The 27184-nt window shown below is 41.6% G+C and overlaps 2 protein-coding genes across 2 annotated transcripts in view; one reads left to right on the forward strand and one right to left on the reverse strand.

The window, feature by feature from the left end:
* Positions 1-9244: 9244 nt before the first annotated feature.
* LOC124176468 (laminin subunit alpha-1-like) overlaps positions 9245-27184 on the forward strand; it is a 155042-nt gene continuing 137102 nt past the window's right edge. Inside the window, exon 1 of the mRNA XM_046557817.1 lies at positions 9245-9772. Coding sequence (XP_046413773.1) covers positions 9655-9772 — 118 coding nt within the window. The 5' untranslated portion in view covers positions 9245-9654. The remainder of the gene's footprint in view (positions 9773-27184) is intronic.
* Positions 21420-26738, reverse strand: LOC124176471 (integrin beta-PS-like). Its single transcript, XM_046557819.1, has 15 exons — positions 26545-26738; positions 25973-26177; positions 25585-25813; positions 25434-25500; positions 24855-25025; positions 24680-24778; positions 24443-24610; positions 24214-24369; positions 24020-24151; positions 23242-23523; positions 22960-23172; positions 22749-22871; positions 22388-22556; positions 22154-22293; positions 21420-22061 (listed from the first exon to the last, which is right to left on the reverse strand). Exons 1-15 carry the CDS (start codon positions 26689-26691, stop codon positions 21978-21980), a joined length of 2385 nt encoding a protein of 794 aa, XP_046413775.1. The 5' UTR covers positions 26692-26738; the 3' UTR covers positions 21420-21977.

The following is a 27184-nucleotide window of genomic DNA, read 5'->3' on the forward strand; positions in this document are numbered from 1 at the left end:
CGAAATTAGCAATGGTCGACAGCGTGCACTTCTTCGAATGACGAAGAGTAGTCGAATTTTTATTTTTACCAAATCCTTTTTTTACGACATGCGCCAAAAATCTACAAGCCTTCAAATTAGTCATGGCCAAAATTGTAACACTTGCCAATTGTCCTTAATTTTTTTTTTCTTTCTTTTTCTTATTAGTGTACCGAACGAGAGACGGAACCAGTCGTAATTTAAACAAGTCTTATTTGCACAAGCTTTACAGGCTGCATGCATGAAAGCTTATAATAATTTGATCGAGCGTTTTTTACGGTGTCACTTCTTTGTGTACATATCATACACGTAGTGCCACTTCTCGTTCGTAGCAGGTTGTGAATCTTATTCAGCTTAATCAGGCTAGTTATGAAAAGTGAGTGAAACGACTGTACGTGGTGGACAGAGAACGCTGCAAACTTTGTCGCGTGATAACATAGCGCTCGAAGTGAGCGTGCAGCATTGGGATCTGCTTAGAAATTCCCGCTAAAAAAATGTGTCGAAAAATGAGCAGAGGTAGGTGTATAAAGCTCGACGTAAAACGACGTCGTAGTGATTTCGTGAGTGGGCTCGAGAAACCCCGCATTAGCATCACTATCAAAATAGGCATCGAACCCGTGATTGCTTAATCTTGTAACTGTTGGGAGTGCTCGCCGTGGGAAAAGCCCACGAATTCTGTGTGTGCGGGTGAATGGATTCTGGTAATAAAAATTGTCGGTGTATCAACCGGTTAACAAACCTCGAAAGTCATCGGTATAACGCTTGAGGTGGTCAGTGCATATTGAACCGTTTCATTACGGGCACTCGCGCTCTGTTTTCTCCCCGCATTCTTTCAAGATGAAAATTTCAACCTCGGACTAGGTGTGCAGGTTGAGCTCCCGCCTTCCACCACCACTTTGCAGCCAGGGGATGGTGCTTGCGGTGAGCGAAGCTGTGTCTTTAAGCCGCGCACCCCGCATAGCAGGCTCCCTCTGATCGCAAATAGGATTTAGATAGGTCGAGCACGGCCCGTATAAATATTTGGCCGATGCTTTGGTGATGGGTTGACGTTTGCGCGAACATTCCGTTTCGGTCGCAGAGACAAGTGCACTGCAAATAGAGAGTGTCTTGTGGAAAGCAGGATTCGGTCGACGAAAATGGAGACGAAACACAGGGCAGGGATGATTGCCTAGACGGAGAGGGCAGCTTATGGATGCTGCAGGACAACCGTTTACTACGATAAAACAAAAGGATAGGTGGCTGTCGAGCTGAGCGAGGAGTTTCTGACCTGAAAGGTAAAAGGGTTCGCGCCTTCAGAAGTGCCAAAGAGATCAAGTGGGGGGTGAGGGTTGATTTTGTTCTGTTTGACGCGGTGCGTGTAATTTTTTGTTGTGCCTGCCATTGAACGGGAATCGGCAACTCCCAGACGCGAGAGATAATATGTCAGGATGATGTATCACCGACACCGTTAAGCAGCGGATTACACTTGTCACCCGGTGGTATCCCTCTTTGTGGTTTTTAGCTTCCCTCGCGATATTTATCTAGTGATATTTGACTTCACATCCTGGAGGGTGCGTCGGGTTTGTTCCTGCGTGAAGCGCTAGCCGAGACCTCAAACAAAACCGTCGAGCCTTGTCTCTTTATCTTAATTCTTAAACAAAAAAGTAACAGACTTCACCTCTTATCTGATTGCATCCTGCGCGACGACTTCCACCGTGTAACCTTCTTCTCCTGGCGCATAGCTGATGCGACGGCCCGAACCCGGAGGAGGGTACCTGCCGGTGACATTGACGGTGTAAAATCCTCCTCGGGATTTCAAGCCCTACGTCTCGCCTTAGAAAGTCATCCTTTTATAATTTTCAATGTTTTCTTTAGATTTGCCAAGTGTCAGATAAGATTCAAGATTCTCGTTTAACGGCTTAAGACCATTGTAATTCTCGCTTAAGACTGACCAATTTCAAACTACTGACTCCGGGTTTTCCCTTCTCATTTCCGATACGGATCTTAAGGCGATGGTGTTAATGGGGAATATCTCGCAAATGATCTTCGCCGGGATAAGGCACACCGGTCGAACGCAAAGGACACTTTCGGAAAATTTACGGAAAAGTTGTTGATTCTTATATTTTTCAAACGATTGACTATGCATTCGGTAAAAGATCGATCGAAAGCGTTCGTAAGCGAACATTGTACGTACACAAGTTCAGGCTAGCAGTTTCGTATCGGATCGTTTATCTTGTTCGGTAAATGTCTATACCATAGGTATACTTGCTTGGATACTCTATACTCTGCCTCACTGACCCGACAAATATTTATCAAACGGACGAGTGATCAGTGACGCAGACTCCCAGGGGGGTCTAGCCGACAAGCAAACCTGTTGATCGAGCTCTGAAAATCCTTCGGCGCATTTGATCGTAATTTGATACGAATGGCGAATTCGTTCTAAATATAACTGCGTCATATGCGGATACCCATAGTATAAACTGAGAAGTTTAATCGAGTGGCTGAGTGATCAGTTATTGAGTCGAATCATCCGCCTCCGCAGCGATCCAGAAAGGTTAATTGGAAATAAAAACCGCACTTGTTTCCACCGAAATTATTCTGATTCTAATCAACAATAGTTAAATGATGTGAGAGGATTAGACATTTGTTTCTTCCTCTCAGATGAAAAGAGACATAATGTGCATTTGGTAGAATAAAAAAGAAAATGATCAAAAAAAAAAGCTAAAATTAACTCAATTATAGGGATTTTTCCAGAAATTCATCTTGAAACCCTATCATGGTATATTACTTGGGATAAACGATGGCGGTGAAAAAGTTTCGGGCAAAATTTGATTTTCAGTTACGCCTCAGGCAAGAATACCAAGTGCCTGATTATAGACGACCCAAAGTACACGACCTACTCGATGGGAAAACTGGTAGCGACATCTGACGCTATATCTGTTAACTACAATCTCAGATGTGGAATTAGGAACGTGTCGCGGATTGCAGTCGATTAGGCGTGGTAGAAATTATGTTTTGAGAGCAAAAAATCTCGAGCTCGTCATATAACTATCACAGTCACTCAATACAGCGGAAAGCTTAAGACTGGCAATTTTATGAAATCAACGAACAATTTATTTAAAAAAAGCAAGTTGAATTGCATTCTAAACGGTAGGTACTGATTCATCAGTACTTGCAACAATCGAATGGGTGTGATTAGTTCTTTCTGTAGTGCATATTGCCTGCAGTAAGGCGATATTTCACAGCTGAAAATTTTCATAAGTTGTCTTTTGGCAATTGTGGATAAGTTTGAAGTTACAAAATATTCTTTATTATACATACAGTATCGTCGTACTGAGATTTGGCAACACAATTAACGCTTTGACAAGAATTAATTCATAGTTCATTCGAACACTGACTATTTACGTTGAACAATCACTTCTTGTTAATCATTTACTATTATAGGTATAGTTGGGTTTCATGATACCAGTAATTTGGGACGAGAAGCTTAAAATTGTTGTCATATGACTAAGTTAATTTCTTCCATATGATGCTCCGCATGACCAAGATTGAAGGGCCAGTTTCTTTGGGAGATTCGTTTCAGTTCACCTCGCAAGAGATTCACAAGGTCGTCAATATACCGTAAATCGCGAATTTCCTTCCTTAGTTCAGTCGTCGCGGTTGTTAGGTTTCCAGTCTTCTGCTCAGCCCACTGTGTATCATAGAAAAAAGACGATTATTTTTACAATTTAATTCATTGTCTCAAATTTTTTAAATCGGTTTAGCTTACACATGTTTTCAAGAAGAGCTAACAATGACATATTCTACCACTCTGGAACATGTTCATTTGGTCAATGGTTTTAGTATTATAAGCTAAAAAAAAAATTTCCGAACTCTCACAAATCAATACAACCAACTGTATTCTATTTCAGTGATATTTATATACGTTAAAGCCGCGATGCCGTGACGTAATTAATTATCAATTACCTAATCTGCCTTAGTCAGTACGTAATACTGACTGACGTTAATTGTACGGTTCCACAGTTGCAGGCAGATGAAAATTTTCATTGAATTCCACACGCAAATTAATTGCCGATTGCCTTGGTTACAACCTCCCCAACGAGTTTGGCTAATTAAATTTGTCAATTAAATTTTTCGGCTGTTTCAGAAATTCGTAATTGCTAGTCGGTATAATTAATCGTACCTCATAGTTTTTCCTCAGTGACGAAAGATCCTTGGAAATGTCCCTATTAGTGTCTCGAATGTGGTCAATCCTCTCCCGGAGCTTACGGACAACCCGCTCGGGGTCGTCGGGCTCCTCCGGAAAGAAGTGGACGACTCGTCCTTTTCCCCACGAGTCAGCCCTCAAGACGTCGTGACCCGGTAGATCCTCGTAGGAGTTTTCATCACTCTGAAGATTTTGGAGGGACGAGACGAGCCTTCTGCATACTTTTCTCGGTGCGACAGAAGCTAGGGCAGCCAAGGTCTCGTTCATTCCGTCGACGCGAGAGACGTCTGCCTCACTGCGTCGCCGCCATTCACAGTTCAGCTTCTCGCAGCTCGATCCGCTACTCGTTAAATCCGGTGTCAGAATCCCGGGAGGACTTTCCGAGTTGGCAAAGGCAAGGAGGTCCCCCGAGCTCCTGGACGCGTTTTTATAACCCTCGGCCAATCGCCCCGCGAATCCTTTTCTCCGTCCCGGAGCCGCCGGAAGTTTGATATTCAGAACGTGCGGGTCGAGGAGGGCCTCAAGTTGCGAAGCGCCAACCAGTTGCTGATCTATCAAGCTGCTCAGACGGCGGTTTCGCTTGCTAACGTAACTTTTGCACGGCGTCGATGGCCCCGTTCTCGGGCTGGACAAGGTCGTCGGTGATTGGGTGAGGATTCTGTAGTCCCGGTTCCTGATCAACCTTTCGGGTGTGTAAGACCGCGAACAAGTCCCACAAGGCGGTTCCTCAGCCAGGCAAATCCCGTCGGGATCATCTACCGGTGACGAGGGGTGAACAGGTTGGAGTTCATCGTTGCCGACTTCCTTCTGATCGACGGGGTCGTCATACTCCGATTCCTCGTAGCAGACCGTCGACCGAGGAGATCCGGTGCAATCGGACTTGGGAACGTCGTCTTCGGCGGACGGTTTTCCAGGGCTTGAACCGATTAACCACCATCCGAATTCGTCGCAGTCTCCGTTGCAGGAACCCCCGGTGGTACCACAGCTCTGTTTCTTGAGAAAAAACATTCGACTCACATGGAGATGTAAGAAACGCGTTACTCCTGCAGACTGGAGGAAGTGCATGCGGGAAACGGCGAGTGGAGAGCTGGGATATTTTTAGGGTGGATATTGAGCTGAGATATGGAGTCGGACGCTTTTAGCCTCGGAAATAACTCTCACCACCGGCGCGATGCCAGCGGAACAGCGAGGAATCTGATTGCGAGACTGTCACACCATGTGGAGAACTGCAACGGAGGGCTTTGCCTCGCTTTTGCTGCAGAGCCAGCGTTAATCCTTCCTCCGAGAACGGCTTGACACATTTGATACTTCGAGACACGGCACTTGCTTGGCTTCTGTGTTGCGATAAACTACGGCAGTCGCTGCTTCGCGGGCAGTCTTATATGGATGCGAAACTTTCGCTTACAATTAGCTCAGAAAGGTGGACGAATACGCGAAAATAACGAGGGCGCGATAACCGGACAAGAAACTGAACTGTCACTAAGTGTACGGCTAATTACTTCGGACTAAATTTAGGCGAAAGACTCCGACGCGTTTTACGTCCACGTTCACCGTTCACCGTTTTGCAGATCGAACCACGACTGTCGCGACGAAGCTGGTTATTGTCATTTCCGCTGATGTACAGTCGACTCGTCGCCATGACGACACTAATTAAATAAATAGACGCCTGCTGGGTCACGTTGAATGGCCAGGAGTCAGAGGCCACGTTTCGCGGATGAGGTTATCGACCGTTTAGTTTGCAATCTACCGCTCTTTCTGATAAATCGCACGTTTAACCGATATAGCGCACGATGCGAGATATGCCCATTGTATTATTGTCCGTTGAACACGGTGAACTGGCAGGCTGGAGATAATTATTTATCCGTCGAGCTGGAGGCCCACAGCCGTATTCTGCGGCTGTTAATGTATCGCGTATTACAACTGTCTGCGACCAGCGAGTTGGCTGAGAAATACACCGTAGATAACGCGGTGCATCACATGACGATAAAAAAAATAAGCAACTTAAGCTCGCGAGAAGTGGGCCTGGATTTTCAAAGTAGACTTGTTATCCCGTTGACTGCCATTGTAGCATATTTGCTACAATGATGAGACAGTTTTATTTTTCAAATATCTTCTTCAATGTCAATTTTAAAATCTTGAAATAATTCGAAAATTAGTAACGCCCTCTAAAGAAAGTTTTCACTGAATAATTTCATTTGACAAATTTTTTACTCAGATATGAGAATTGAAAATCTCTATTTTCAAAAAGTTTAATTTTTCAAACATATTGAATGAGAAAAATGATTTTTTTCAACGGGAAAGAGGCTTGGCCGTTAAAGGGTTAAAAAACCTCTATCTAGTTAAGGAAGTAGGTTTAAAGGTTTAACTGCTATCAGACTTGGAACAACGGTAGAGTTTCGTCGATTATATAATTCATTAGTCTGATGTGCGAACAATAAATAGCGAGGGGTTATTTTCCCCCAGGTATAGTCTTAATTGATGAATGATTTTCCACCGATTTTCGTAAACGTACATAACTTACACTCTTGCTCTTTGTTCAACGACCACGAATTCTATTTCGTACGATATTTCGGACTCGGTTGTCGCCTATGTCAACAGTAAAATAGAATTTGAACTGCGACGTGTGTGTACGATTCACGAGAAGCGACTAACAGCACCAGCATGCATTTTTTAAACGGTTGTTTATTTGATCCGCGTTCCGGTGACTCATTGGAATTTGTAAAACCCAAATTTCTACCCACAAAATTTTACTACCTGATGCTGCGCGTGGAACTGCAGCTAAGTACTACACGCAGCATATTCATTCGCCTGATTTCATGTATTCTTGACTAATTGACCATCAATCGCGACAATATTCGCGATGTAATATGCAAACAGTTTTGTATTAATACAGTACATCGACATTAATTCATTTTTGCGCACAAGTATTGCACCGCTTACTGCTACTTAATCAATAGAATGTATAACCGCCGATAATCTTGGTGCTCACGAAGAACGTAAACTGCAACGTCGTTGTACGACGACAACTTGAAATAATAGAAATAAGTAAAGGAGCAAGAGAAAACGATACCAATTCACATGAACGATGTGAATGTTTAATAATCATCGGATGATGGTAATTGCGTAGCTCTTCGTATCTGCAATTAATTTCGGTGATCATTTCACGCCCGTTCGATGCACAGAGTAATCAACCGTTGTATCGGGTTTACAAATGCGGAGCTATTATTCTCGATGACTGCTGTCGACGTTGCGATGGCAAAAAATTTTTCCTCGCAGGACGTTTCACGTATCTGCATTTTGAATTATATCGAACAAGATAGATTCGAGACGTGCATTTAGTGAAAAATGTAAAAATGATCAAAACCATTGGAAGGGCTTCTTAGCATACGAGGAAATTGAACAACGTTTCGCATTAGCAGCGCGCGTTATGCCGCGATTGAACGATCAGAATAAACTGCAGAGTTGTACAATTGATGATGTTGCTTACCTGAGTTATTTTGCTGATTGCGAGAAGTCAGTGCGTGGTCTAGGGGTACAACATATATCAGATGACCATCATGGCTAATCTTCCGAGTATTCGAGACTATACGCTGACTTTAAATTTTTCTGGAAATATTTTTACAGGTCAAAGTACAAAATTTCGTTCAAATTTTTCTCATTAAATGACATTATTCCGACATTGTTCAATTGCCAAATTTCATTAGTTTCTCTTATGTAAAATGCATGCTGCACATTTTCTATCTGATCTTTATCGCCGGCTATCAATGAAAAAATTCAACGTCGACGCTGATAGCGAGGCAACGGCGGCGCGCACACCTTCGGTATGACTATTTTGCGATGCGATGTTCAAGTGTGTGCGTCGATATATTTGTGCGATAAACACTTTCCTGTACAACGCGAACTACGATGCATTCGTCATTTTCACACGTACAAAAGTTACGTACGTACATTTACGCACATTTGTGTATGCATATAAATCCACTACTTTTTATGAAACTCCATTAAAATGTCACAGTTGAACCGTAGTTTGTCAATTACTTCAAATTTATCATCGATGACGGCGCAGAGACGCGTACAGAAGTGACAGCTGCCATGAAAACTAATAATTTAATTGCAGAACGTGGCTATGCAGAAAAAAATATTCAAAAAATTGTGAGAATAAAAAAACGGGTTTGAATGCGAAGTTGCGCTCTTGACAGTCTCGTTTGGACGAGATCTTTTTTCTAACACAAATTTTCTGTAATATACTCCGGATTCCCATGTTCAAATGGATTTTACCAATCATGAGTATTTCAAGAGAATTTCCGCTGCCGATAACCAAAGAGGTAAAAGTCGGGTTTTCAAAATTCTTTGTATAAATACTGGGTTCCTCGAAAGCTGCCGTTAATTTTGACAAACTTGAGACAATTTTTTTTATAAATAACGTCCAGTTACGACAGAGGATTCGGGCAACAAACCTTCAATCTTATCTGAAAATTCATCTTCTTCAGGAGCAAAAAATCGTAATTCGAAGGAAAACCGTGGAATCGGTACAAAATTCCGAAGACGAAGAATGTTGAAGAATGAAGTATTCAGAGAATGCAGTTAAAAACATAGTGGGACAATTTTCAGACTGCAACATCCAATAAGACACTCAAACTAAATTTCCAAAAAGATATCAGATAAGATCGTCAAGTATAGAGGTCTGCGAATTAGGGGTCTTTTGGTAAATCTGTTAAACGCAAGAAAACTCACCAGCAACGTGTAAAAAATTGTCTCTCCGCTGGTGCCATCTGTGTTTCCGATGAATAACCGCGGGCCAATACGGTAGGGATTAAGACTCGAAAAAAACCCTTCACCGAAATTCAAGCCAGCTTTTCGGCTCCATCTTTTTGAGGAACCAGACCGCAATTAATTGGCCACTCTTCATCGCAGGCGAATGTTCGGCCATGGTGTCAGACTCGACGAAAGGGCTACTCAAAGGTTTCCTTAACATCATCGTCGGCCCTCCGTGCTCCGTCGGAGGGGTCGAAGGACGTCGAGGCGCGTGCGTCGCGACGGTGGCGCCTTTCGAACCCTTCGGGGCGGCTTTCGGGGTGGATCGATAGTCCACGCGGCCTTTTTACTGCCGAAAGCGGTGTAAACCGTATTCTCAGATGCCAATAGCGTACGCACGTCGTACTCGAAAAGACACCTTCCGGTCTCCGTTGCAGAGGGAGGTTTCTCTTGGCGCCCCCTTCGCGTTCCCCGGCGTTCCTCGGCCCGTTTTCTCATCTCCGTACCGCAACCCCCGGGGGCCGAATTTCGCGTCCACCCGACTCGCCGCCGTTCCTCGGCGCCGCCGAACCCCCTGGGGATTTTTTGAGGTTATGCAGGAAGCCGGGGGTGCCGCGCTATCGAACGCTCTCGAAGAGCCCCCGATGCCACGGTTCAGGCTCAGGCTCGCCTTTATACCCGACGGCCGCTAAAACATGGCTGCTACGTCGTCGGGGTGTCCGAAAATGGGGGCCATCGTCCCTCTGCTCGTCCTACTCGTCGGCCTTCTTCTCGTCCTCTCGCGCAACGCCGCCGCGGAGAAAAGCAAGGAATGTAAGTATACGGAAACCGGATGCATGCATTTTAAACATTATCACACCTACACCCGACGCCTTACATTGCTTTTCTCATATCGGGCATGCTTTTACTCTGGCGGGATGCTTTGATTCTGCGCGGTCATTTTTCTTTTCTTTTTTCACTCTCTTTCCTTTAACCTTTTTCTTCGCCAGACTCACATTGTTACACCGGGATGCTCATAGACTCTCAACTCGCTCTTATCATGCTCTCGTAATCGACAAACCATTCGTGTAATGTCCAAAGTAAACCTCGCGCCGATCCTTCAAAATTTACCCGGAAGTAATGGAGCGTTTAGTTAAGGATCGTCTAGCTATTTTAGCCACTTACAAAGTGATGAATTACCCGTTTAGTTAATGGGAACGGTAATACGTTTTTATCAATTCTTCAGTTTTTTTAAAATTTTTGTTCCATCATTTTTGTCGTATAAATGTCACTGCTCAAACCCAATTTATATCGTTGTTTCTAATAAGTATTTCTTCGACTTGAATAAATATCGCGTTAAATAGAGATTGGCTATATCAGCTCTACCAAAGTTGTCAAACGAAAAACTGTGCAACAATATTTCATGCACCTGTTTCTTCTTCATCTTTTCTTGCCGCTTTAATGTTCTGTAATGTGATCAATCGAATTTTAGTAAACCAAAATCGTGAGGTGACTTTTAACTTGAATTTTCACGTCCATTAATGAACCCAGAAAATTTGCAGAGACGTCGCGATGGTTTTTTCACGCGGAATCAAATTTCGAGTTTCAGAATAACATGCTTTGCTGTTTCAAGCAATAAACTGGGATGAAATTTTTGAAAATTTTTGAAATTGTACATTCTTTCGGACATTGAGTCTCATATCTCACAGTTCTACATACAAGTTAAACCCTGATAAATGTTTTACATCTTTGCGCATGTTTCGAAACTTGATCCAGAACGTTTTCAAATAAATAATTTATCTGCTTTCCAAATATCCTGTACTCTGTCTAAAACACATTTTACATGCCATTCTAAACCTAATAACAGATTAATTACGAATCTAATCATGGTGACACTCTTATCGGGAACTATTCTCAACTTCAGTTGATTCTAAAATAAATTAGGTACCTTTGAAATTTTTCCCTTTAGGTTAAACCACGATTTGACTAGAATCAAGATCAAAATCGAACCAAGCGTAAGTCCGCCTTAGGTACATGTGTGTAGTAGCTGCGAATACGCTACGAATACGGATTGTAACCATTTGAGATGAGAAAAAAATTATTAACGTAGGATTTGCTTGGTTCACAACATGCTCGGTAAGGGAAAAAAAAATATTTTGGACCCTCTTAACGCGCGAGTGTATATCAATGTATTTACCCCCCTCAAACTGGTGGTCAATTACTCGGGCTGGTCTGCACTTTGGAGCACGCGACACCTGTCACGCACTTTTTCCATCTGTATACCCGAAACTACGGTGTTGAACAATATTTTTATACAAGAGCTGCCCAGCTCATACACGAATCGCGGGTCAGAGTTATACGCTGCAAGAAAGCACAAAATTGATTTTAAATTTACGACCGGCGGTGGTACACGGTTAAACGGATACGGATGTCTCGAGCATCTGCGCGTTCTCATCACCGTTTCGATTATACACGGTTCACGGTTCAAAGCTGATCACTGATACAGAACAAGCAATTTTATCCGTATCTCGTGAAAGCTGCAGAAGATACTCTCGCAAATTATTTCTATGGATTTAATTCTCTTCGGTTAAATATCCTTCGGTACCTATGCGAAAAACACGATTGCCTTCAACGGCCGACGAGGGACTTGAATTTTCTCTTTGAAGAATATGTCAAAACAGGGAACAGCGTCAGTTGAATTTCGACAAATTGAATTGATTTATTTCGTCGCCAGAGACGTGGAAACTCGGCAACAAAAGCCTCCGTTTACAAATCGTTTCCCGTCGTATAATGTACGACTAAATTCTCCGCACATTAATCTTTGGTATTATACGTTTCGTAAATTGATATTTTGTAATATAAGGGATATTTTCCAATGTGTTGAAATTGGTTTCATTTTCTCGTAAATCGAGAGGAACCTGCAGATTCCGGACGGAGGGAGTCAAAGTTTGGGGGAAAAACAATCGATGTCACGAATAAAAGTCGAGATTTATTAGCTATTATGTTTTGCGCTCGGTCCTCACAATTTCAACCGTAAAATATCCTCGTAAAAAAGTGCTATTGCAAACCGTAAAGCTAAAGCACTATTGCCAAGACGTGGTAGGCTTTTCGTCGTCGGTGAGATATTCCTCGATTTACGGTAATTAGGTATGTTAATCGCAAGATTGTCCATAACTCATCGTGCTGCACGGTTAAATTTCTGAATCGAGAGTTGAGCTCGATAGGTAGAAAATTATTCCAACTGGAGCAATAATAACAGAGCCGTTTTCAAATGTCTCTGATTTTTGCAGAACAGAATAAAATGGAATAGTGTAATCAATCTTTCGCCATTTCATTGCACGAATACCGACGATTTTTCTCCGTAGACGCGTGTAAAATTTCCAGTCAGAATAGTTTCAAGCCTTATCAATATACAACATGTATGTAAAGCTGAAAACGTTTGAATGCATCCTTTCGCTCGGGTATTTTCCATGTATGCTGAGCTTGCGCGAATCTTTTCTCCGGAATGAAAACTCTGGTAGAGACCCAGATCGTTTTCCTGCAAGCTCGTTGCAGAACCTTCGTATCAAAGTCAGGATCGCTTTACTTTTCTTTCGTTTCAACTTTATTTTTCTTTTTTCTGTATTTTTTCCCTCCCATTTCGCCTCTTCTCTTTTTCGTGTACTTGTTTGCTCTGGAGAAATAAACCGTTACATTTATACAGCTGGTTGTGAGCAGAGGTTGGCAGAGTGCTCGAAAGTGCGAAGGCTCGATTTTCGGAGTACACGATTAAATTCCCCATTAAATGTTGAAGCCCTTTTGAGTAAAAGATGACTCCTCGGTTTAGTGGAGCTAATTTCGAAACTCGAAACAGCGCTGAGGGTTTCGCCCCGAGGCGAGGCTGCGGCGGTTGCGGCGGACAAACAAGTCCTTTCTCTCTTGAACGTGAAAAATATGAAAAGAGGTATTTTTGTTTTTCCCTTTTCACGCGGGGTTTGAGATTGTGCGAGGCTGCAGGCTGTCGAGGGCCGGGCCAATAGCGCGGCTTAATTTCATTAATATTCCCCGCGGTCGTTGATGGGAAAATCTGAGCCAATGTGAAATATTTCGGCATTTGAGGGATAACGCGGTGGGGTGAAGGGACTTTTTGTTCGCATGATGGTTAATTTATTTTCGCTTTATATAAGGATTATATACTGACGCGGGGAAAAAAAAAAAAAAAAAAAGAAACAGGGGACTAAGTGTAAAATATTACAGCAGTAGATATATACTATACACGTATACGGATAGTTGTAATTAATTATAGCGACGGTCAGGTTAAGTTGTTAAACCGTGCGATAAAGTTGATTTTTACATAACTACCGAATGTAATTCCAACGATATCACAGCGGCTTAATTCCTAATTGTTTCGCGTAAGCCTTGAAAATCCTGTTGAATATTTAGCGAGCTTTTACCTCCTCGGCGGCAGCTTGGACGGCGGAATTTGATGACTTACTTAAACTCATCGTATCATTATTTTTAATCCTCCAAAGTCTTGACACAGCTATGCCAAAAATGTGCTGCACGCACACCTGCTGCGCCTTCCGAGCATGGCAGAAACCCAAGTTCACGAACAAAACACGCTAATTGGTGAACAAAATTTGTGCATCATAATGACAAAAAAACAAAACAAAGGGAATCCCGAATTTATTAAACCGACGATTAAAAATGAAAATTCAACTCTCCCTGAAACTTGATTTCACGCCCAACTGTCGTGATGTTTTAAAAGCCGTAAAAAATGCGGTGATATCAAAACAATTGAGACATAACGGATTGTTGATCCACAAAGATCAAACTTGTACTAAACCCGATGGTTTTATTACAACAGTTTCTTTTCTCGCCTTCATCCCTTGGACCCTTCTTCGCGTCGTCTTCATCTCGTTGCTTGTCATTACGTTATATCGCAAGGGCTAAAGATGCAGAGGGACGAATAAGATTGCTAGCTTACCGGTTCTTGCACTACCCTCAAAAACCCTTGTCAGGCCGATTGGCGGTTCAACTTCTTGCAGTTAAATTCTATCCGACTATCCCAACCCGGCAAGAACTTCTGCAAAGATGATTTATATCGACAACTTGTTTTCTGGAATCCCAGGACATACCCGCACCGGTCTAAAACGCTTTCCATATCGAACGTTCAAGGTGTGCTCGCGTGTTAAGCTCGATTTAAACAACACAAAACGCGAATCCAAGTACGACTGAAAATGAATTGCCTGGAGCAATGAGCCGCGTTGATGTCCTGTACGTGAACAGTGGAAGCGTGTATTTTTTTTTTCAATCTCGTTGAGTGAAGTCTACCAAGGGATGAGAAACCAGGAGAGAAACGCTCTCTGCACCGGATCGTTCACCGGTGGAATTGATAAAATTTCCACGTCCGTGCAGCCTCCGGCGGGAGTCGAACGATACAAATGGAGTCTTAGATAGACGTTGAACAATCCGACTGTTCAATCGCGTTGTGAAATTAATCAAGACAACGTCCAACCTGAGCTCTCCGAGGTCCATTTCCCCTGAAGACCGCGGGGATTTTGCGGCCTGCAGAGTTCCAGAGAGTCTGAGGGCATTAAACCGTGGCTGATGGTAGGTATAGCGGTGTTAGAATGGGGTTAAGCCACGCGAGAGAATACATGGCTGTCGTTGTGGAGGCGGCTGAGTGAAGGAGAGACCTGCAGCAGGGGAATTTCTACCCTTTGCAAGAGTTTATTATGCCTGTCTGGAAAAGCCGAGGTCAACTTTGAAAGGACGAATCGTCTCAAACTACCCCTGATGGTCAGAAACGAGACCGTTCTCTTGCCGACAAACTAATTACTCCCAAGAATTTACATAACGGTTGTACGCTGACCGCGCCATTGCTTCACGACTAGCTTGTTAATTAACGCCTCACGGAGTGGAGCGTCCCTTGGCTTGCATATGGTTATCAAATCGGAAATAACGACGTTTATTCGGAACTTTAAATCGCCGGATCAAAATTAGCTTGTTGAACAGAAATGAAACGAGAGGGTTTACACGAGGTTAACATTTCTGGATTTTGCGACGATTGCCAATTAACGTTTCGTTACTCGTTGATGTCACGCGGTGTATTGAGTAGGTTCTTTCTTCTGAAAGAAAAAAAAAAAAAAAAAACGGAATATCGTTTTATTTTATGGGTTCAAGTGGAGAAACAGTAGTTTTTTATTTCGAAAAATCGTGTGTGTAATTATAAAGGTCTACGTGTTTATGATTGAGGGGGTGGTTCATGGCAGCATAAATACTCAGCTTTGGTTTTTCCTTTGCTATTTCGGTAATTAATTCAAATCTGTACAACTCTGCGGTAAAAATAATTGCCTCGATCATTTTTGGCTAAGTCACCCTAAAAACTGATGGCTCTTTGTATACATGGATTAGTGGTAGACGAGAGAATGAAAAGAAAGTTTTGACGATGTAAGTTTGACAAAGAAATAACAAGAGAAATACGTATTAAAAGCTTAAGTAGTACGAAATAAAATGAATTATTGTACGGAAAATAAAAACGTGACAAGCAAAGTGTACAACGTTTATTAACACTTGTAACGGGCATTTCATGAAACTCCAATATTTTTCATTCCGGGAAAAAACTACGTTTGACATGGATTAATTCGAAACCGGTGTTTCCAAGTCAATAAAGTAGCGACAATAATAAAAATTACGCTGTCTGATTAATACTATGGAAAATGTTGAACCTGCTTTACCCGGTATATAAAAGTCCTGCAGCCTGGCTTATAAATACCATATATACGTATTAGGTATAGGTTGGCAAACGTGGTAAGTGAAATGGAAGTAAAGCAATTTGAGGAGAAAATGAGAATCGCGTTGACTGCAGCGTGAAATTTTTCAAAGGTACACGTATATGTATAATGTATATTTATATACCTAAATGTACATCGTCTGAACACATGGATAAAAAGGGACAAAACGTTATTTAGGTTCGTCGTTAAGTTGAATTGTTTTAAGTCACGGTTCGCAATCTTCGGACGGCTATCCAAGTACATTAGGTTCTTCATAGGTATAATAGCTCCATACCATAGCAGAAACATCTCCAAGTCTTTACCAACTTGTCAGATGCAATTTATACCGCGGAGATGCAGGCACAATAAACTTGCCCTCTTCATCACCCGAGTAAAACCACTTTGCTAAACTTCTATGCGTATTATCTACAATACACCTGCGCTTGAGTATAATAATGCGGAAATAAACTCGTTGGTACAAAACTACGGGAACAGAAATCCGAATGAACAAAAACGCCCGTCTTTTTGCCCGAGTCGTAACTGATTCGAAGGGCGCCAGATATTATGATTTCTTTCTAAATATGAGATATTGGCAATCTTATAATCTGACCAACGTTTTGACTTCTCATCTGACGGTGTGATTCCCGCTGCTTGAAAAATCTGAAAATATTCATGAATATACATATATATACATATTGATGGAAGAAAACTAGTGTTTCAAATTGCGTCAAAACCCGTCCAATGTTGTACCGAGTGTATAGGAATGGTCAATTTTGCAAACTGAAACTAGAAGATGTGGAAATTTAAAAAATTCTGTGTTATATCTTATATCATTACATACTCGATAATTTTTTCAGCCTAATTTTATTCCAATCCGTCGAGTTGGTTCGTACGAATTCAATGAACATAATTTACTACTTCCATAAGACTGGTGAATAAAGTTTTTTTATAGCGTATTTTTGACAACGACGATTTTAAAAAGATCCCGGCTTTTGGATCGTCGTTATAATCTATGGCAATTGAAAAAGAAAGTGAAATGAAAAAAAAAAAAAAAATCTTAATTGTGGCTTTGCGACGTGTTACGAAGGGCCATGGTCTGTGACCATCGAACATAGCGAGCAGAACCATATTTAATCTTCACAGTTATTAAGAACGCCTTCATGTACCATTATAAACGTACACGAGGAGCTGGGACTGTGTTGGGCTTTATTTTATTCTATCGGTGACGTTACATGGTTGGGGAATTCAGTACGATATTCGAACGCGCCGGGATTCGAACCGACCTTCGGTCGGGCGCTTCGGGCTTCGAATGCCGCGCCCGAAACCGCGCGGCCATCGATACTGCCGTTTACAAATGTGTAAAACGTCTATTTCAGTCGCTGATCCGTACCTTCGTTAATTACCGAATGAAAAAGAATAGATCGATCAGTCTAGAACTGCATATTTCAAAGATGAAATTAGTCAGATTTATTTTTCTTACGTAGCATAACACCATTTTGTATGAAATTAACTGAAATAGATGTGTGTGTAGGTATTTACGAAAGTTTTTTTTTTTTCTTATACTTGTTATTTGTGATATTGAGTCAGTGAATTATATCTCAATTTGATATTATTTTCACATGCTTATTAAATATAAATCTATATGATTATATCGACTCTGTATTTTATTGCATGTAATTAACACACCATTTTTAAATAAATTATTCATGAAAACGTTGAATTCACAAAGCACGCGGTCGCGAGTTATAAATAATATCATGCCGTGGCGGATAATTCACACGTTAAACAAAGGCTGCATATTCGCGCTCGTTCTTAGCTAGGACCTCTATAGACGAGATTCTCGAATACGGAAAACCCCGCAGTCTTGCTCTACAGGTATACAATACTCGTCCGTAGTTTCGCCCTATCCTTTTGTCCGTAGATTTTCACATTGAAAGGCGAACTTATATACCTAGACGTCACAAAGGGTTTCTATTGCCGGTATATTAATCCATGGGAAATTGAATTTTCGAACAAACTCTTTCGTTCCGTATCGATTGTGAATGACAAATCTGCGCCGATGTCTCAATTTAATGGGATTTAGAGGTAAGTCGTCTGCAACGTCAAATTGGGAAATCCGCTATCTGGAATAAGCTGTGTGCAGACTCGATGCCCATTTGAAACCGAATGCTTTATCGAAGGTGCCGGTTACATCTACAGCTATACGAACTTTACGATCATACGGTTTATGCTCATTTTTCTTCTTTACATATGTTCTCATTTATAAAATGTATGCGGTATAGTATAGTATAGTCGATTGTTGCCGATATTGGCTGCAAATATTATTTCATTGCCACATTTTTTACGACGCTAGAATTTCTTTCTTTTCCTGCTATTATTGTGAAAAATGGCGAGAATACAGGGGAGTGAAAATCAGTTTAACTATCTAAAACATTCAAGTTGAACTTTTCTTCTCCGAGTATTTATCTACAATTTAGAGTAAATTCATCAGCTACGATTCATTGATATTTTAAAGCAGCCGAATGAAATATTATCCGACGATTCAGGATGTAAGTGTATTATACTTTCCTTTTAACATTAGATGTTAGAAACGAAATACTCGCAATTCCATCACCGTTACTTCCTGCAATGCCTGGTGAAAAAAAGTTGACCGTGTTTCGCCGGTAGAAATATAGTCGAAAGTAAGCATCTACGATATATTATTTTCCCAGGGTTTTATCGCTCCCCGGAGAGCAGTATAAGTGGGAAGGTGAACCTCCTTGCGTGTCTGTGTGGGTGGATGGGTAGGCTCAGTCATGCAGACTGTGACGTATTTTGAAGCTTACCTGCTAGTTTCCGATGCACGGAAATACGCGAGCTGCATCACAATCGGCGATGTCTTGGCGCGGACGCTCCGTGAAAGATAAAAGAACAAAAAGTATCGAGGGGCGATGCGAACGGGGAAGAAGAGACGAGGGTTCGAGCCATCGGACCAAGTTAAAGAGACACGACGAACAGCGAAAGCTTGCGATCGGAAACTAACATCGGACAAAAGCATCCTTCGTAATCCGGCGAATAGCTCGTATACAGGGTGGTCGATTGTAATCTCCTCAGGCACATATCTCGGACACGAAAAAGCATTATATACAAGGAAAGTTTTGTACAAATTTTGGTGGGGTTCAAAGGGGAAAATTTATATTGGTATGGGTCATCTTTTGTAGGATTATTGTGCGATCTTTGAGATTTTGCGAGTAACGTCTGATTTTAGATAGAGAACACGAGTTTCGGATATGAGCAGCTGATGGCCAGATCAAAGACGAATTCAAAAACTTGAAAAAAAGAGTCGTAATTCATAGTCGGTGATTGTAACCGACCACCCTGTAGATCTTATTTTTGCCATACGCTGTTGATTTTATTTTTGACGTATTTCTTGGCAGAAAATCAACTCCGGGGAAATAAGTTTAGTTTCAAAAGTATTCCTGAAATAATTGGAAAAGTATAATATTTCAAGCTCGTTAAAGCTTTGGTTTCGGAGTAGACTGGCATTTCCCGTCAATCGATTAGAAACGCTTAATTTTATCTCTCGTATTTCTTCGTTTTAATCCTCGGAGGCTTCTTCTGTCTTCGCTATTTTTTTTTCATCTGTATCAGCCGTAGCGTCGGCAATGTTGGCGAGTGTTGCTGAAAGAGATAAAATAAAATTGAGAAGAATACATGGCGTGGACTGATCATGAAAATCCTAAGTGAAAACCCGTACATGAGAATAAAAATTACAGGTGAAAGATGAATGAAAATAAAACTTTCCGACAGTGCTGTAAAATATACGTCCGTCTGGGTGAAATATCGCGATAGAAATAAGAAGCTCGTTTCTAGTGACAGCGTCGATGATTAACCGGGCAATTCGAGGTTGACTCGAAGGAGGCACAATATGTGAGGGGAAAATCCGACACGAAGAGAAAAAGAATGACGAGAAGTGGAGATGTAGAAGTTGGAAAATTGAATACTCGCCAGAGAGCAGCAGAGCTGCACCGCAAAGTGGCAACTTTTTTTTTCATCATAGTACATAGTGGAAAACGAATGACAGTAAGTGTTTCTATTTGCGTCAGTGTTTACGTGTATGTATGTACCGTAGGAAGGTTCGCCGCGAACCGTTAATTGCCAATTAACACCGATCGTTCGGTACTCCGTACCACATCTATCGGTTCACCGTCGATAAACCATCGATTCCGGTGCACCGTTATAGACGGTCATACACACATACCTGTATGCGTACAAGTATCTCGCCATTATTGATTCGATAACTAATAGCCACGTTGTATTACTTGAAACTATCTTTATTTCGAAAGTGCAAAAGCAGCTGGATTCCAGCCGGGCAATTCTCATTAAATAACGCGCGCGCGGGTCACAGCGCGGCTTTGGTAAACGACGATTAGCCCTGTTGAACGGGGGTGAACTGTAATTGTGGCGGTGTAAACTCACCTTCCGCATCGCGGCTTCATCCCCCGCATCACGCACTGCATAAAAAGTGCACCACTAGACTCGCGGTTCGTGTCTCTACCGCAGGATCTCCGTATAATTAAGGTACTCTCTGAATTACTCGAACACGCACCGCAGTGCTGTGTGGGTACTTCGGGTGTTTGAACAGCTGTAGATTAACCGACTTTATGAAACGAACCTAATTAAAACGACACCGTTACGGCGCGACGTATTCTGCAATGTTCGACAGGCCTAAGTTTGCTTAAAAATTATATTACTACATATTGCGTTTACTTATCTCAGCTGTTGTCGGAACGGAAACCACTAGAATTATATTTATCTTGTAAAGATAAGAAAGGAACGTTCTCGGGAGTACAAGAAACTAGGAGAAAAAAATGTGTCTATAAGGTTATTACTGCACTGAAACTTTTTTTTTCCCCCGCTTTACTTCCTCCTCTTTTTCGACCAGCGAAATCATCAGGCACGAATTATTTTACCGTACGTACTGATTACGTTGAATTCATGTCTCCGAAACAATTCGTGGGATATCCTTATTTAGTGTGACCGCGTCTTATAGCCTACTTCGTAGTATGTTTTCATTTACATCAAGTCTAATTGATCGAGACCATGTTGAACACCAAAAATAACATAATGAATTAGTTGATTAACAGTTTATCGAAGATATTGTTATAAAGGATGAAATCACCCGTTTTGCCCCCCTATCCAGTGATTCAGTAATCATCGTAGATAAAAGATGCGTAAAGCTTTTATATGCTAAAAGAAGAGTAAGGTTGCTGTGGCAACCATTATTATTGTAAAAATGGTCTTGTTTCGGACGTTAAATCGATAACACGCATTACCAATAAACGCATTTTTCCTCGTCTTTTAATTTGCTGACTGTTTATTCGCTTCATAAGCTCACGAACTTGTTTAATTTATTTTGTAACGCCCAGTTCGTTACTATGTAGTGGGGGAACTTCTCATGGCTGTTACATCACCTTTTCACTTATTTTTCCACAGAATGACGGAGTATTTTCAACTTTTTACGAATTCCTCGTGCGGTTCACAGTCTTTTTTCCCTGGTACCTGTAATGCCGTTTCTTCAATGCGCACTTTTTCTCCATATAGTGCAAATATGCTTGACTACATTTTTCATACGCCCATCAATTTTATATTCTCAAAACCACAGTTCCCCTCAACTTTGTAAAGATTCAGAAAATTTGGAGCAGTAATATTTGCTTTGAGGAATAGGAAGTAATGATTATCCTAGGTAGGTACGAAGACAAGTATGTTTATTATGGTTGATAAATTTGGTCATTGACAAATTTTTAGTATTCTTATTATGGTTATAACATATAATAGTTGTAATGTGCTTTTAATTGTAATAGCGAAATATACAATGATTAACTGAATTGGGCCAGTTCCGCATACTAAAGAACCACAGGTTTATCCGATTATGGATCCCTGGTACTATTCACGATAGAGGAGATTTCATGTAATATAAGACAGGTATACATATAAGAAAAGAAGAAAACAATTTACCTACAATAAAACTAATTTATCATCCGGCGAAGATAGTTGACCGAAATTATTTTTACTCCAACCCATTATAGTAGAATATTTAATAGGTTCATGATGGTAAATTCCTGTACTCAAAACACCGTTAAGCGCTCAATTGTTTGAATAGTGATACGACAACTTGATTCGGGAAGACAAATGGCTTATCACTATATGTTAAGAAGCTAAAAGGATTTATAATAATTGGACAGACCTAAAAGATAAGTTACGTATTCTGTATGACGGAAATATGAGCAAGGGTTTGAAGCATTCTAAAATTCATCGGCTTCGCGAAGAGACTTGAACGTGGGGTTTTGGAAAGTTGTCACTGCATCAACGTAGAGTGGATTTCGAGTCTGCAGCAAAAGAGAGGATGATGTAAAATTTACATTAACGATTGAACAGTAAAATTTGTTTCTAGATTTTAATCGAAATAGCGTTTCCATACCTGACCCCATTTTGGATTCGCACGCTCTTTCTCGAATTTCTGGAACTCTCTCTTGTCGTGGACATGCGTTGCCACCTTCCATGCCAGGATAGTCAGCAATCCCAGTAACAAAGTAACAGCCATCACGGCGAGAGTCACAGCTGCGAGAAAAAAACAATCATTTCACCGATTCGATAACGACGTCGAACGGAAGAACCGGTCGATATAAACAAGTCTCGGTCTGAGAATTCCTACCAACGAAATCATCGATCAGGGGATACTTTTTATCCTTTTCCGCGTTTACATGAATATCCTTGCCGTTGTAAAAGTATGTAAAAACGAACGTGGATCCGTCACCGGCCGGAATTTGGCAATAGTGTTCTTCGGGGTTTTTCTCGTCAGCGTTTTTCTCAATCGCGTCAACCTAAAATCAAAGAGAATCGACCTTCTGCAGTAAATAATCTGGATTTTTTCCGTTTCGATTCCTCGGATTCGAGGTGCTCGTGTTGTGAATTCTATTTCGTCCAGCCTGCTGCACAAATTGAATCATGTACAGCAGACTGCACGCAGGTTCGATGTAAAAAATATTTCCGAAGATCGCGTTCGACGTACTTGCCTTTTTAATATTGTATTTACCGCAACCATCACAATCCGGGGATTTCACGTGGATACTGCCGGCTTTATGCACAACACACTCAACGCAGTCTTTGAGCTCGTCGCACTTCTGACTCGGGCACGACTGAAATAGAAGAAACTTTATGAATTTTTCGCTCCCGGTTACGCGATTGCCAAAATCCAAGCGCGTGCGAACAGTAAGACGAACGCACCGGGCATTCCTCGCAGAATTCTCCGTGCCTCTTCTTTTCCTTGTCGCACACGCACTTTCCGTCTTTGCACTCTCCGGCGCCGCTGCAAGCCTTGGCATTTTTGACCGGCGGGAGGCACGAAGACGTGTCAGTTTCCAATTCGCATGCTTTTCCGCCCCATCCATAGTAGCAGGCACACTTTCCGCAATCGCATGTCCCGTGCCCTCCGCACATCTGAAATCGACGCGACTTTTCAGTATCCGTTTCGCACAACGTGACTCGCAAAGCGACTCGTCGACTCACCAGGCCGTCGTTGGATCGTCGGCAAGAGTTGTCGTCGCACTCGCAAAATGTGCCCTTAATGTTTTCCGAGAAGCAGCAGCACTTGCCGTATATGCATCGTCCCTGATCACTGCACAGAACCTCGGACGTGTTGCTCGCCCGACAGGCCTGCGTCAGCTTTTCCGCCTCCTCCTCGTCTTCGTCCTTCTTGCTCGGGCAGTTTTTCCCGAAGAAATCCCCGTCGTACGTGCAAACACCGCAATCAAATTTCTCGTGACTTCGGCAACGCGAAGCTTCTGAGTTCTGTGAGAATCGGGAGAAATTTGTAGGGAGAGAAATGAATTTGCTTCAGAAATCATCCGTACGTTGAAGATTCAATGCGGCCTTGGAAGAATTTTTATAAGTTACGTAATTTACCAAACCAGCATGACTGTTACGATTTCAGTGGCCTTAAGCTGTGCAGTGAAATTTAGCTTTTCGACGTTGACGTATGTATCTTCAAATATCAAAGTCCACGTATCTGAAACGCAAAAAGGGCTCAACAGCCTCATCCTATGTATAATGCTTAATAAATACGCGTCAGCGCATTTTCCTTAGAAGCAGAAATAAAGAATTGGCGTAAATTCTTCGAAATCGCAATAGTGAATTCCTAAAATTCGTGCCATTTCTTTATTTCTGCGTCAAGTGAAAATGCGTTGGAATGTTTTTGTTCAGAATTGGATATAGAATGAAGCTGTTCAGCTTTTTTGCGTTTGTGACACGTGGACTTCGATATTTGCACCTCTTTAACACATTATACCTTAGGCTTGTCCTTCGAGCATTCGCAGCCGCACAGAAGCTCAACGTTAACGATAAGTTTTTCGTTGATTCCTTGTGGCCGAATTTCGATGGTCTGATGCCAATCTTCTTCTCGCTCCGGGCAGGTTATTGCCTAGAAATAAGTGATCGGCGTTTAGCTTTCGCAAAAATGAAAGAATCGACGTGATATCTGACCTTTATTTCGGCTACAAATTCGACGGTATCGCTAATGTGAATGTTGTCGCATTTATCTCGCAAGTTCTCCTCCTTGCCCGAACACTTCGAAAGAAACTGAACGTCAATGACGTTCGAAGATGTCCGACTTGTCATCGTGACAGATTCGACTAAACTCTGAAAAGTGGCCGATCGTTAGTTCGAATGTCTTGAAATTACCACGAAATATTTAATAGAGGAGCCTGCGAACCTCGTATTCCTGCCTGATTACTTGTAGAACGTTGTCAAAGTCACTACCAACAGTTCGAACTGTGGAACCCTTAATCACGCGTGTTATCCCTTTATAGACCTCCTCATGGTGAGCGCGAAATACCAGAAAAAGTATGTTCACGGAGTTGTTAGCAGCCTGGTGATTTATCTATCAAACACATAAATTATTTTCCTGTTTAAACTTGAAATCCAAATACCACATTACGTCATGATTCACCTGGCCAATGGAGGGATAGTCTTGAAGTTCCGCATGTGTATAATACCCTGATTCATCCAGATGGCACTGCTCGTCATTAGGTTCAGGCAATCCTCCGATCTAATCAGCAATAATTATCTTACAAAACTGGTCCCGTTCAACAAATTTTCAGAGAGTTGACTTGAAAACTACGCACCTTACCGTCACCAGCGATGTGAGGGAGTGCGTCACTTGCGTGAATAAGAAGATTTCGGGCTTCTGATCGCCAACCAATCTGTTCTCTACAAACGATGGATTGCATGATACCATCGAAACCGCTCTCGGGGACATCATTAACGCCTACATCAGGGCCAGGATCACCTACTTTCTAAATAGATCATCTCGATTACGATCAAAAAATTTTGCTCCTACGAAGTGGATTTACCGTTGTTGGTCGCGTTATGGTACCGTATGCGGTCATGGATTGATCCATCAGCGATTACATCAATCACATATAAAATCGTGGCCACGAATGCGTAGAAAATATTATTTTTACAGTTTTGAGCATTGCAGAATTTAATTCTCGAATAATCGAATGATAAAAGTGTCTGTTGATATTTTCTTCAGGGTTTTTCTTTGTGATTAATTTAATAATTGCATGTATCTACAGTACGAGAGAGAAATCCAACATTCGATAAATGTAATTAAAAATGGAGCACTGGCTGCAGTTAACGCTGCCTCTATTTCATCTAGTTACACCCGTACCAAATTGGGACTTTACCCAATAGTTACTTACCTCGAATTCTTTGAGATTTGTTGTCAGGTTGAGGCTGTGTTTGAAAGCGTAAGACTTGGGCAAAATTCTGAAACAAATTTAATTAATCTAGCAACTATTTATTTCACCTACGGAGAAGCTTAGATAAGAGTTTCAGTTTCTGCTCCATTACAAATTGTTATATAGGACGGTTGACGGGTAGTTTTTTTTGTCGATAAAGCTTCCAAATCCCAACTGGAAGTCGGATGTGAGGTGTTTCAGCTTGCGGGCTATCTCAGATCCCAATTTGGAAAGAGTAGCTCGAAATGTATCCATCGATATCGACAAATCCACAAGGAAATACAGATCCATTGGATAATCCCTGGCCCTTTTATACGCCAACTTGAGACGGTACTCTTTACCTGAAACGGTAAGTCGTTGCAATTGTACGATATATATTGTACCATCATGAAAATTAAAATTGCGCAAATTTTCAGGAACTACGCTCTAATCAAGTACTGCAGATTGCACATCATAAGTATAAAACACCGAACCATAAATTGATCATATCTTATACGCACCCTTTCGAAGCCTCAAGTTGACACGTTGCGGTCGGAGCTGCACCACTTTCTCTCCTTTTTTTGCCGAGGAAAAGTTCGCGTCGTCAATTAGGTTCAATTGGCTTGTGTAATTCTCTTTTTTCCCGTTCGTGCACCACAAGCTGTCCTCGGCAAGCTGACTTTCGTTCACACATCGTGATTTCGTGTCACTCGTTTTCCGGATATCCTACGTTAGAATGGCAGAAAACTTAAACTTGTGGAACCAAGGTAAAATGGCAGCGAGAAACCGAAAAAGTTTTCATTAGAATCCGGTTGTTGACCATTCAATGAATGCCCGTGAAAAATGAAAATATCCAATCAGATCTAAATGTATATAAATTGGACCAGATTTGTAATTTGTGGAGTTGTGTGGAGTTTAATAGATCTTATCACATCCAAGTATGCGGGACCCACCTAGATGTGTTATGTGTAGATCTAAATTATAGTTCTATAAGTTGTACGTGGTTAGATCGGACTTCGAACAAAGTTTGGATGCAATGAAAATTATTAATTTTTTCCCATGGCTGTAAGACTTGACGAAAGTCATATCTCACCTCGATGTTACACCAGATACAGCCCAGAGTTCTAATACACGCCGCGCAAGTCTTCTGCCCGGTACAACCATCGCGGACATTTTTCTGCCCAAGGATGACGGCCGATTCGAACGCAAGGATTATCACAGCACAAAACCAGACACGCATATTTATAACTCTCGGGAGGGACTGAAGTCAGTAAGGCCAAGAATCCTCAGAACTTGGAGTCGAACGTTACGGTCAACTACGAAGACTGGTGGCCAGGATATGCATCAGAGTCAAACCGCAGACCAAGATAAACAACATCAATTATACCATACTTGCAAAGTGGAACTAAGTCTTGGGTTACGGATAATCCAGTTTGAATATTTCTTATTTTCTTTTCTTGTGTGATTTAAAATGTCGTACCTTTTGTAAACTCATCAGTTTACCATCAACATTTCGATTATGCCTGTCTACTGCTGGTATTACATGTAACGTGTAATGAAAATTACCTCAACACGGGGATATTAAGGGGAAAACATTTTTTTATTCTTTATCGAGTATTTTTCGGAAAATTGTTAGTACAAAAGCGTAAAATTTTGCAAGAGACATGTTACTAATGGCAATGATTATCGATTTAGTGCAATTTAGGATTTCAATCGGAAATTGTAAGCAATTT

This window comes from Neodiprion fabricii, chromosome 2 (genome assembly GCF_021155785.1).
Source record: "Neodiprion fabricii isolate iyNeoFabr1 chromosome 2, iyNeoFabr1.1, whole genome shotgun sequence".
NCBI lineage: Eukaryota > Metazoa > Arthropoda > Insecta > Hymenoptera > Diprionidae > Neodiprion > Neodiprion fabricii.

Coding starts and splice junctions, on each gene's coding strand:
- LOC124176471 (XM_046557819.1), bottom strand. CDS start 26,691: ATGCGTGTCTGGTTTTGTGCTGTGATAATCCTTGCGTTCGAATCGGCC. Junction 24,779..24,854: donor ACATCGCTGGTGACGGTAAG/GTGCGTAGTTTT, acceptor ATTGCTGATTAG/ATCGGAGGATTGCCTGAACC. Junction 23,524..24,019: donor GCTCGAAGGACAAGCCTAAG/GTATAATGTGTT, acceptor CGATTCTCACAG/AACTCAGAAGCTTCGCGTTG.